Source organism: Seriola aureovittata, chromosome 11 (assembly GCF_021018895.1).
Source record: "Seriola aureovittata isolate HTS-2021-v1 ecotype China chromosome 11, ASM2101889v1, whole genome shotgun sequence".
Lineage (NCBI taxonomy): Eukaryota > Metazoa > Chordata > Actinopteri > Carangiformes > Carangidae > Seriola > Seriola aureovittata.
Window position 1 is genome coordinate 10,636,108 of NC_079374.1, and position 12,327 is coordinate 10,648,434.

At 39.6% G+C, this 12,327-nt stretch overlaps 2 protein-coding genes across 2 annotated transcripts; one reads left to right on the top strand and one right to left on the bottom strand.

The window, feature by feature from the left end:
* Positions 1-494: 494 nt before the first annotated feature.
* On the top strand, positions 495-5,689 carry LOC130177119 (growth hormone-regulated TBC protein 1-A-like). Its single transcript, XM_056388573.1, has 8 exons — positions 495-644; positions 1,161-1,306; positions 1,396-1,554; positions 1,695-1,819; positions 2,286-2,382; positions 3,718-3,890; positions 3,996-4,181; positions 4,404-5,689. The coding sequence occupies exons 1-8, from the start codon at positions 595-597 to the stop codon at positions 4,503-4,505; spliced, it is 1,038 nt and encodes a 345-aa protein (XP_056244548.1). The 5' UTR covers positions 495-594; the 3' UTR covers positions 4,506-5,689.
* Positions 5,690-5,787: 98 nt separating this feature from the next.
* lamp1b (lysosomal associated membrane protein 1b) lies at positions 5,788-11,952 on the bottom strand. Its single transcript, XM_056388577.1, has 6 exons — positions 11,564-11,952; positions 9,750-9,943; positions 9,529-9,657; positions 9,334-9,400; positions 7,954-8,121; positions 5,788-7,860 (listed from the first exon to the last, which is right to left on the bottom strand). Exons 1-6 carry the CDS (start codon positions 11,622-11,624, stop codon positions 7,721-7,723), a joined length of 759 nt encoding a protein of 252 aa, XP_056244552.1. The 5' UTR covers positions 11,625-11,952; the 3' UTR covers positions 5,788-7,720.
* Between the last annotated feature and the right edge of the window lie 375 nt (positions 11,953-12,327).

Consider the following 12,327-nt stretch of genomic DNA (forward strand, 5'->3'; position numbering starts at 1 on the left):
CACTTAAATAAATTTAAACAAAAATAAGAAAAATCTTTCTACATGATGATAATATTCCAGGTAGCATGGAGACATCTTGGGTCATGTAGGGAGAAAATATGTTTAAATAGTCGGTAGTTAAACATTTATGGGGGGAAGGGGTTGCAGTGGGGGAATTTTGACTCATTAGAAGTATTTCTAAAATCCTGGTTCTAGGAAATAATACTTTATAATAATATAAATAAAATGTTGAAATTACTGTTGTTGATGTTACTGATTACATTATTACCATCACTATCGCTTCTACTTCCAGCACTTTCTCTATTCACCATGATAAACTGTGATATGCAAGAGGACATGAGCAAACATTACTGTTTCTCTTCCTCCAATTGTTTTGCATGCAAATAAAGCAGGCAGCAGGGTGTTTGTTAAACTGGCCCCTCCTCTCAGTGAGTGCTGTAAGGTGAGACATTTCTAACCCAGATCACCTTGTTATTTACCTTGACAGCAGTTCTTTTCCAAGTGATAGAAATTAAATAACCTCCGCGGTGCTAGTTGTTCATAACCTTAGTGGACTATTGTACCTGCAGCACGTGACACAAAACGGAGAGCAAAATGTCAGGAAATGCTGCTCAGCCTCTAACATGTAATAATGGCAGTGAAAGGTAAGCCTCATGTTGATGTGGTATTCTTTCTTTTTGAGTTTTTCGATGGTTAATGGATGCGTTTATATTCTTGTTGCTTCCTTCTCGGCTATATCAGTTATTCACATTACTTTCTTTCCTCATCAATTCACTGTATTTTTAGGCCTACTTTTTTTTTTGCTTAACAAACTTGTAAAGTTGCGACAAGGCTTATCAGAAATATAATAGCTTAGTGTAATTTTGTGGAAAAACATGAACTTTTCTTGGTTATTTTTGAGCTTGAATTTTGCTCCTAGCTCCTAATCCCACTTGAAAGTAATTTAAAACTCACCCAACATCCAGCAAGGGCATTTGATCTCCCTGCTACAGAAACCCTACCCGGTGGAGGCTGTTGCAGTGTTTGTCATCTGGGGATAGAAAAGAGAATGAAGGGTGGGAAGGAAAGTGACCCCGGTGTCAGTTCTTTCTTAACAGTATTTATCAGCTTTGTACATTCATATGTGCACGGTACTGGACTGTGTGGATTTGCCCCTGCAGGATTGACCCATATGGCTTTGAGAGACATCATGATTTTGAATCCTACAAGGAGATGATGAATGAGTATGTAGCTGTCCTCAACAAAAGATCTATCAGATGGTCCAAGCTCCTTCAAGAGAGACCTCATGTAGAGAAGAATTTAACAGGTAAAAGAAGCACACACACCGCTGTCTTGTTTTGTTGACCTCTGGTGCTTTGAGGTTGTGTGGTGTAACTATAAAATCTGTTTTGAAAGTGAAGCGGTATGTGCGTAAAGGTGTGCCTAATGAGCACCGTGCCAGGATCTGGATGGCAGCAAGTGGTGCCCAGGAACAACTGGAGAGTAACCCAGGTTATTACCAGTCCCTACTGAGCATGGAGCATGACACCAAGCTGAAGGAAACTATTCATACAGGTGAGACTAAACCGTCTTTCGACCCTTCCAATGATCCATTTTCCCCTCTCCTCAAAAAACCATGCACACCTCAACTTCTAGCAACATTTAAGTCAGATTAAATGAGTAAATATAATGAATCTAGTGAATTCTCATGACAGATATGCACAGGACTTTTCCTGACAACGTCCTCTTCAAGAGCAAAGCCAAGCCAAGTCTGCAGAGGGCTCTGTACAATGTGCTGCTGGCCTACGGACACCATAATAAGGCAGTGGGGTACTGTCAGGTGAGACAAGCACTGTCACAGACAAGAGTTGTCTCTCCCGTCTCATAACATAACATCTGTTTACCTAATGAAGAGGACTGGCCACTTCCTTATTCATTATAATTCATGTGTAGCATTTCCTCCAAATGTAGCTCTCGCAGATTTCTGTGGTACACTCATTGATCCCTGTTAGCTCCCTGTGAAGCAAATTTAATTTAATTAAAGTCAAAGTCATGTTTTCATATATACTGTAGTCACAGCTTTTAGCTCAAGATACAGCTTGAGAACTTCCACCCACGATCAAACACAGTGTGAATAGTTGCTGTGACAGGTATACAAGTAACTGTCAAGTCTTCACAACTATTTTGACGACCCCGACAAATGTTCATTCAAACAAAAAAATTGCTGAATGTGTGATTTGGTCTGTAAAATCAGTGACTTGATGGTTTACTCACAGTTACATTATGTCTGTTTCTGTTTATTCCAGGGCATGAACTTCATTGCAGGCTACCTCATCATCATCACCAAAGATGAAGAGAAATCCTTCTGGCTCATGGATGTATTGTTGGGCCAAATACTCCCAGGTGGAGTGTTTTTTTTTTATTCCTCACACACACAATTAACGTCCCTGCACACCTCCACAGGTGTTCTCAGTCACTCAGAGGTTTGCTCAGGTTGAAGGCTGAATACTGGCTGATATACTGTATCTATACAAATGGTAAAGGTGTAAGTTGTCCCACACTCACAGCTGCCACAAAACTAAACAGCAGAGTGAGAGAGATGTTAAGTCAAGGTCAGCCTGCACACACCCATCATGTCCTGAAGAAAGGTCTAATCAGGTAATATAAGTGAAAACACCTGTGTGGGTGAAACAAGGGTGTAAAGGATCATGTGCTTTACTTTAAGAAAATATACCAGTGAAAAAATTCAAAGAAACAGGAAAATAAAGAATTAAAACACAGACGTATTTATTTATAAGCAACTTAGTACTAAAAATACATAATATAGTCAGTTAATGTAGCAGTCCTCAGTAAGAGAGAAGAAGCAAAGAGTCAGTGTAGGGATGAGTAGCCTATAGAACAGGTGCAAATAAGAATCTTTTTAACAGCCCAATCCCAATGTCCACCCTCACAAACTCCCAGTAACTTTGTTATCAGGGGACACCCAGAAGGATAAAAAATGGCGAACAACGGCCATAAAACACAAGAAATAATAAGATAGAAGAAGAACAGTTAACAAACAAGCATAAAGGGAACGAACCCTAATGTAAGCATTACAAGAAAAAAAAGACAGTACATGACAGAATAAACACAGAGCTCACTGGTGATTCAGAGCCTGAACTATGTAGTTATTTGTCCTTTGTTGACATGATGAATTCCAAATATCCAAATTAGATCAGATCTGATCCAACATTATTATTATTTGTTCACAGACAGGGAGCGAAGGGAGGGAATAAAAATTTACCTCTGAAAAAGTCCCAAACCCACAATTGAATACAAATGCATTTGGATTGGGCTAACAACCTTCAACATCTTTCTGGAACAAACCTGAGAGCAATGCAGTACAGAGGTCAAGCCTCCCTGCTACAAAGGTCTGCACATTTTCCTGTTTATTTAAATTAAAATCAGTGATAACATCCAAATGTATGAACCAACAACTGTCCTTTTTTTATTTTGGCAGGTAATTAAGGCAGTAAAATGTTTGTAGTAATGCACATTAATAGTATTAATATTGTAATATAAAAGGCTGAATACTAGTGGAGCCAGGTTTGAGCCTTGTGGCACTCCACATGGAACATTCTTGCATAAATTTAAGATCTGAAACATTTAGCTCTGATCTAAGAGATGTATTTGAATAGCCAACCAACAAGTGTCACTGCTGCAAAAAATGTGAGGTCATCTGAACATGGTATATTGTAGACTACTACAGCCCGGCCATGTTGGGGCTGAAGACTGACCAGGAGGTTCTTGGGGAGCTGGTGAAGGCTAAAGCCCCTGCAGTAGGACAACTCATGGCCCAGTATCCTGGCATATGGACCCTGGTTGTGTCACGTTGGTTTATCTGCCTCTACATTGACATACTCCCAATCGAGGTGAGGAAAAGGGGAAAAGTTTAATGGTATGGACAAATGTGGATTTCAAAGTGAAGTTGGAGCACATCATTTTACAGACATCCTCCTGGTTTCTTGTATTTGCAGACAGTTCTGCGGATCTGGGATTGTCTTTTCTACGAAGGCTCCAAGCTTCTTTTCCGTGTTGCTCTGACGCTCATCATTCACCATCAGCCGGAGATCTTGAGAGCTCGCTCTTTGCCAGATGTGTGCGAGTGTTTCAAACAGATCGCCTGTGGAGCTTTCACTCTGGACTGCCACACCTTCATGCAGGTGAGACAAGCAAAGACAGTCAGAGAAACAAATGAGGCTGTTGTAACATAGGCAAATTTCTTCCCCTTAAAATGGTGGATTTCTTTGATTGCTCAACATTTATTCCAGTTGTTTACATAAAGCACTAGTGATTGTGTGAGTTATTTGGGGAAAGTTAAAGGCTCCATGTAATCATCTTCAACCCTCATCCATTTGTTGTCTCTCAAATAATTTTTTCTACAGAAAATCTTCACAGAGCCTGGGAGTCTCTCTATGTCAACTATTGATAAACTGAGAGAGAAATGCAGACAACAAATCCTGGAGGAAGAATCTAGACAGCCATAAGAGTTTTGGATCCTCCCCATTTGCTATCAGGAACTTTCTACAATTACTAAATGGTGGCTTTTGATATATTAACCTCTAATCTAGTGGACTGGAAATATGAAGGATGTGCTGAAGCTTCTCAACTGATTGAAAATCTTTGGACCTTGTCTTTTGCTGAGGGCCTCTGAATAGTTTTGCTGCTATAGATATTTCAAGATCATCCCGCCTGATGCTTTGTGTAAAGTATTTAAATTTGTCATAGCACTGATAGTATTTGTTTTATGACTGTGGAGGATAACTGTTGTAGTGTACTATGGAAGAAGGGAGTTAATGTATTTTGCACAGGAACACAACATAAATAATTACCCAAATCCGTTTCGTGATTTAACTGTTTAACTGGCCTCAAAAATGCCTCTGCCAAACAAAGGTTAGAAGAAGTGGTGATTTTAGCGTTACATGAGCATCTAAAATAACAGGTTATTCACAGGCTCCTAACCTGTGGCTGTATATTCTTGTTAGAAATCTCCTAGTACTGTTAAGGTACAGAAAAGTCAACTGAACTGTGCAACGTCTGTCACAGAAAATCAACCTGTTGGTTTCTGAGCTGTGTTGTCCCAGTTGGAAATGAATAATCATTTACTATAAGTGAGAATTGGAGATCTGTTCAAGAGGCAGCTACCTAGACCCACCTCAAATCGACAGGTGTAGGCTTAGTACTTTTGAATGGTGGGGGCAGACGGGGGTGCATTTGTAAGATGAGTAAAAATGTTTTCAGACTCAAATTCAAATAGCTGCTATTTGTAACTCAAACTAACCAACAGCCCTGGACAGATTATGACACAATGGGCCCTCGGACACAAGCATGTAAAGCCTGCGCACCCTCATACAAAGGTGCAAAGACACAAAAACCACTACAAAAAACATGGCCACGTAGGCGTTTTGTGTCTCTTTTTAGCATATGATCAATAACAAACATACAGAGGCTCTGGTCCAGGGGCCCCAGGCCTGTACCCAGTCAGATCTAGCCAAGATACTAATAACTCAACTACCTATGACTTTCTGAGTAGGTGGGGGCATAGGAAGATAACCTTCTGGCCCCACCCATGCAAATCAGGCCTTTTCCTAGTTTTATTCTGATAATTTTGTGAACATGCTTCAGGTAACAGCCTCCAAGGTCTGTTGTAACTGTCAATCATCATGTTTGTCAAACCCACCCTGCAATTAAAGTCAGATACCCTAGACCAAGGAGAAACAGGTTTGACAGCTGATTAACTGTATAAAGGCAAAACAAAAAGCCAAACAGTCTTGTTCGCTCTCTTTTATTGACCTCTCCTTTAGAAAACAGTTCAAACAAAACCATTAAAACCTTATTAAATCACTACATGGATATTTAGATGTGGGAGAAAAAAACAAACATAAAAAAACATAAATAACTGTACTTTATCCTATTACATCAAACAATGCATATTAATGGTAATAACAGTACATGAAGGCTATGTGAGACACAATGAAAATGTCCCATACATGGCAGCACACAGTGTCAGTGAGTGAGGGAGTACCTCTGTGAATATTGGCTTTACTTAAATCCCATCCATGTTACAGCTGGGAAGGCACTGATGAACCAGACCAGAGCATTTTGGCCATTTTAATCATTACATGGGGCTGTCCCTCAGGACTTTAGTGCAACTTCTTTCCCTTCAGCATCCAAAATCCCAAGTGGGCCCAAATTCAGGAAAAAAACAAACAGAACCACCCAGTGGACTTTACCAAAGCAACATTATTAGGTTCTAACAGTGGTGTCCTGAGCTTTTCCATGCAATATGCCAACAGTACTTTTACTAGATTGTTTAAGCAAATCCTGGCTTGTGTCTATTTTTGTAACAGCAGAATCCAAAATAGTGTATAGAGTATATCATCATTATGGGAAATATACTTACTTGTTTTTTAGATTAGTGTTAGATGAGATGATCCAAGCCATTTCTAAGTCTGTACAGTGAATATGAAGCTGCAGCCAAAACATGGTTAGTTTAGCTTAGCATGAAAACTGGAAGCATGGATAGAAAGCAAACCTGGCTCTGTCCAAATGTAACAAAATCCTCCTACCAGCACACCTCTAAAGCTCACAATTAACATGTTATATCTTGTTTGATCTGCACAAAAACCAAAAGGGTAAAGCTGGTAAGTTGAGGTTTTGCAGTGGGTTATGAGCCTGGACAGGCATGTTCACTTCTTGGAGTTTCCTCTAGAAGTTGCAGCTCCCAGCCAAGAAATAGTCTTGGCTTGAATCAACAACCACAACTCGTCTATTTTACTCCTCAGTTTTTGTACAAGTCTTTATACTAAGCCAAGTTAAACCTTCTTCTTGCTGTAGCATGATATCTAGCAGATATAACAGTGATGTTGATCTCATCTAATTCTTGGCAAGAACGCAAATGAGCTAATTTCCCATAATGATAAACTACTACTTTAAGTGAAATGAAAAACAAAAAAACCTAAAAATGCCTCCAATCCTACAAAGCTGACAGCTGCATCTACAGTCTCCATACAAAATGTGTAAAGTACATCTGAGAAGGAAAGACTGGCATTTCATCACTAATCTCAATGGACAAAAATAAATTCCTACATGTAAATGCAAAAACTAAGCAGTCTTCCTACGTGTCCTTTCCAGGATTAGGTTACTGTGTTTTTAATATGTTCCCTAAAATCTGCATACCTGGTCTAAATGTAGAGTTGCAATGAAAAATGTCAGAGCTTTACTGTATGAAGTAGATTAAGTTAAACAGCCAGAAATATTCCCTTTATAATAATAAACCTCATTTAGGGCGAGACCACTAAAAATGGTCATCCAAAAACAGATAAGAAAAGCTACAGTAGCAATTCCCTCAAATCCCACAATCCCTCAAAATTCCTTTCACAGAAATCATAAATAGTACAATACAAGTTTAGGACTATCATGGACCCTCTGATCAACATCCCCTGCTTTACATGGTACCTGTAAAGAGTTTTTCCCCCATTCACCACAATCTCCAAACAATGAAAGAGTTCAGAAAAGCGCAAATCGACCTCACAAAGTGATCATGACTAGTGTTATTTGTAAGGGCAAAGAACAGCACAGAGACAGATGAAGGATGGAGGGATAGAGGGGCACAAGGTAGAGTGTTAAGTCTCGTAAAACAGTGGTTAATATCATGGGTATCGCGCTCTGGCCCCGGGGGACATGAGAGTGAAGAGCCGCCTCAGATGGTTTGATAGCCAGCATGGCTCCTCCTCCTGCCAATCAGGTAGGCCAAGAGCACAATCAGGACAAGACCCGCTAAAGCTGCTCCAACAATGATGGGGATCAACATGTCATCTTCATCCAACTGGCATTCCTCAGCTGCGTGAGTGAGACATGTGAAGACGGACAAATTAGAGCAAGTGGATCCATTTTCTCACACTTTACTTGACCATAACAAAATCAAGTGTTTACCTGCTCCAAACTGATTTCCTGTCAGACCGAAGGGCTGCACCTGCACTTGGAAGGTGTTGATGGACAAATTCTGGGTCACATTCAGGGTTTGCTGCTCTCGGCACATGTACGAGTATCCCAGGGTGCCCTGCAGGTAGTCCAGACTGTTGTTGCGGGCTGAGACGGCATCTATGACAAAGGACAGAACAGGGAGTGAAAAGACGGGAGAGCCTGAGTGCACCAATCAAATGTTAATAATTTGATTTAAATCCTTCTTGTAAAATACTCCCTGCCCACACAATCCAGATTTCCTGGAGATGTGTCACATTGTGGAAGACACACATTTCTAATACTCTGTGATTAAAAGACATGGGGTTTTCTGGATTCCCTGCCACCTTAACCAGAAGCATAATGATGTCTATTTCAAAAGTGCTGCATCAAATGTGTCACTCCCAATGGCAACTGTTGCAACAGCAGCATTACACTTGAGTGGTACTAAGTTAAAAGCACAGCAGAACAATAGTATAACTAATGAGCTGTTGAAAGGCATTGTTGATTAAGACGCTTTAAATTTGTCAAGAGGGAAAATGCAGAAAGACAGAAAATACAGGACAACTGCTGCAAGATGTAGAGACTCGTGATGGAGAGAAGAGTCAGAGCACCAGAGGAAAAAACATTTAACTGTCTTTGTGAATCTCTTGTTGTTGTCTTTTTCAGAACGACAATCACTCATATCCATTTAATCCTTTTCCTGGTGTCTTAGATTTGAGTGCGCCTCATTGCCAACAAGAATTATTCAATTGCATTTTAAATGTGAAATATATAAGAAAATACAAGTCAGCATAAACAATTGCATCCCCATGGCCTACTGGATTAGTAAAGAGCAACATGCAATAACGACTTCCCCAGTTTAAAGGAACCTTTGTGTTTAAAATGGAGCAATTTCCTTCATGAAAATTCATCTGGAAGTCAATAATAAATTCAACACAACCAGATGAACTAACTAAACTAAGTTCCACAACTTAATCTCTATTTTTCCTATAATTAGTACCAAACTAGGAACTTTTCAAGAGATTGTTTGGAAATAACAGACCTGTACAATAAAGCATTACTGAATTTCCATGTGTTTTATTTATTGCTTGCCTTCCTTGTAAACTGAGCCCCTTTACTGTGTAAATGCCAATAGGTATATGGTGCCTCACATCTGTTTAGGATCTAGTGCACATATAAAATTATGTTCCTATTAGTTCAAGTCACAGCTGTGGTGCTACCTTTCATTCATTCAGTTCCCTGAATGAAAAAAATGAACACTATATCAAGATCACAGGGTAGATTGGAAACATGCTTATTATTCTGATACAAGGTAGTTTGCATGAACACTGGAAGGTAAAGTGTACTCACCCTTCATGTCTGGCCAGGCTGCTGACAGAAACACTTCACTCAAGTGGTACTTGTTGGAGGTAGTATTCTGGAGAAATAAGTAACAGTAAAGAATTTCCTCAAGCTCTAGCTGCCATCTAGTGGCTGTTTCAGGAAGTATAAGATGAAAAGAACAGGGTAGTGATGTACAAAGCGAACAAAGATGAAGTAACCTACCAGGGTAAAGGATAAGGTGAGGTTGGTTTTCTCTGCATCCGTTGTGAGCCGCAGGGAGGCGCTGTCTGAGTCACATGATCCAGAGCTCTTTGTCATATTGGGCTGAAGGTTCACAACATCCTGCACAGTCTGTAAATAAACGATGAATCATTTAGCATTTAAAACCTGCGAATATGGCTATAATTGTAGCATTCAGACAATGGTTAAGTGTATTTAAGTACCTTATTCTGGGACAAAGAGCTGAAGGTGATGTTGAGCTGGAGGCCCATGGATGCCAGCAAACAGGCAGTACCATTAGCACTGGCGACCACATAGTTTCCCCTTTCAGGTCTGCCAGGGTCTTTGTGCGGTGGAGCAGTAGTTGGGGCAGTTGTGGGTGGGGCAACAGCAGCAAAACCCTGGTGCAGAGCAGCAGCTGCAAAAGGTATTCCGTTATTAGTCAAGCGCTTCACAAATGTAAGGTGTTCTAAATTAAATACATTTGACATCATGAAATAAATAAATATATGACAAAATACAGAACATATAAACACTCAGCTTCCTCAAAGTTATGAAATGTTCTTTAATCTATATATCTATCTATAAGGCAGATAATTAAATGTAATAGGACTTTACAGTGAAGTATATTGTCTCCAGCAGTTAAACTTTAGAAATATTAATAGATTCTGGATTTTTAAATAATAGAGAAGGAGTGGATTTCATTTTAGAAAATAATTGAACTTTTGTATGTAAAAATCACAACATCAGAATCAATATTATTCAGAGAAGAGTATTTCTAAATGTTATCTCAAAACTGTATTTAAGTAAATAACTTGAGTTTTATGTGTTTGTCACTTTCCACCACTATTAATAGCACGCCCCCATTTTGATTATGGATTATCGAAGAAAGTGACTCCAATATCCTCTACTCTTATTCCTCCACTTAATCCTGGTCCTGGTGTCTTCAATTAAGTTTCTGGCAGGATAAAAGACAGGTGTTGAAAGAGTAAAGCAAGATTTATCCTCCATGATACCTCTGCATCATGGCAGTGAGTTAGCTTCCCAGTCAGTGCTTTCAATTTAGAATTTAAGGGGAAGTTTAAGTTAAATCATTGAGCAACTGACTCAGTTTTTTTATCCACTTAATGTTGTGAAAGGATGTTGGTCATCCTAGTTAAACCCTTATCGCTGTTTGAAAACCCACTTTCTTATTACTGAAACCTTTACTTCATTATGAAGGCAGGAAACCCAAAAATGGTGATCATCTAAACCAGGTCAGAATAGGTCTAGATTTATAAAAAAAAAAAACCTATGTCTAGATTTGGCAAATCTGGATTAGATTACAGAGGAGAGTTTAAAGGCTGTTTAACTCAGTCTCAGATTAGTGAAATCTGAAACTGACCCAGAGAAGACCCTTTTAAACCACCCCACAGAACTACACCACATCAGTCTTTTAGATCAAGAACCACAATACTTAGAGAGAGTCAACTTCAGATTTGTGAAACCTTTAGTCTATTTATAAAAACACAAATTGTAGATTGAAAACCACTGTGGGTTGACTTCTCAAATCTGACCTAGAGAGTTTAAAGCCTGTTTAATCCACAGCTTCAGTTTCGTGATAACCTTCGTCTTATTTGTGAATACGCAAAAAGGGGCAATTTCACTGCAACTTTCCTTATCAGACCACAGCAGACCAGGTCTAGATCAGAAACCAGTATACCTAGACTTGTCATACCTGGACCGGTTTACTAAGGAGAGTTTAGATCACAGTTCAGATTTGTGAAACCTGAAGAAAGGGAGTTAACTTCAGCCTCGCTGCCTCATGACTGACTGGACTGTGCATCGTCAGATCCAGACAAGTTAAAACACTTATTGTGCCACACGTTACCTAACCGTAACGTTACATGTGTAGGCCTGACAAGCTACCTACCTGTATTTGTGTGTGGCTGTTACACTTTAAAGTTACGTTAGCTGTGTTGGTTTCAACATCTTCTTGTTACTAGCCAGGCCATTTGTGACCTTCGGGGGTTGGTAGCCGTAGATAACCAACACTCACCTAAAATCAACTGTAACGTTACTCCCAGGCTCCACGACTGGACACCGCTGATCTGCGTCATGTTTCTCCGGTTTCTCTCCGGCTGCTTTACCGCTGGTCGGGACGAAATCACGGCAGCACAACAACAGACAGGACGCGGCGGGTTAGCTAGTTGAGGAGATGTTGTGCTAGCTGGCTAGGCTAACGTTAGCGTCACAACAACGGCAAGAGAAAATAAAAGTCACGGCTTTGTCCAGATAATAAAGCGCTGTTTCTTTGGTGACAAAACTCCGGTAACGTTTCTGGATACACCGTTCAGCTTTTTTTAATTAGTATAAGCTAGCAATGGTGGTAATTTTGCTCCGACTTCTGACTTAATCATCGCCACCAGTGCAAAGACTGACATCAGAATCATGTGACAGACGGTTTAAGAAACACCTAGAAAATCACGTGATTAACAGCAGCTTGTTTATTTCAGTTTGTACAACAGTTTAAGGATAAATATCACATTATAATGCAAAAAAAAGGCAATACAATGTAGGCCTACAATACAAAACAATAGTAGAAGTACGTAAGTGCAGTTTCGTTGAGTATTTCCATTTTTGCTGCTTCATACTGCTGTTACACTACGGTTTAGTGGGACTGTTTTTCTCCACTGTATTTCCTAACAGCAGTAGTTATTAGTTACTATTTCTATTAAGTTTTCACATTAAAAAAAAATACCTGCTAAGCTGTCAAAAAATACCAGTGGTGGAAGAAGTACTCAGATCTTTTACTTTAGTAGA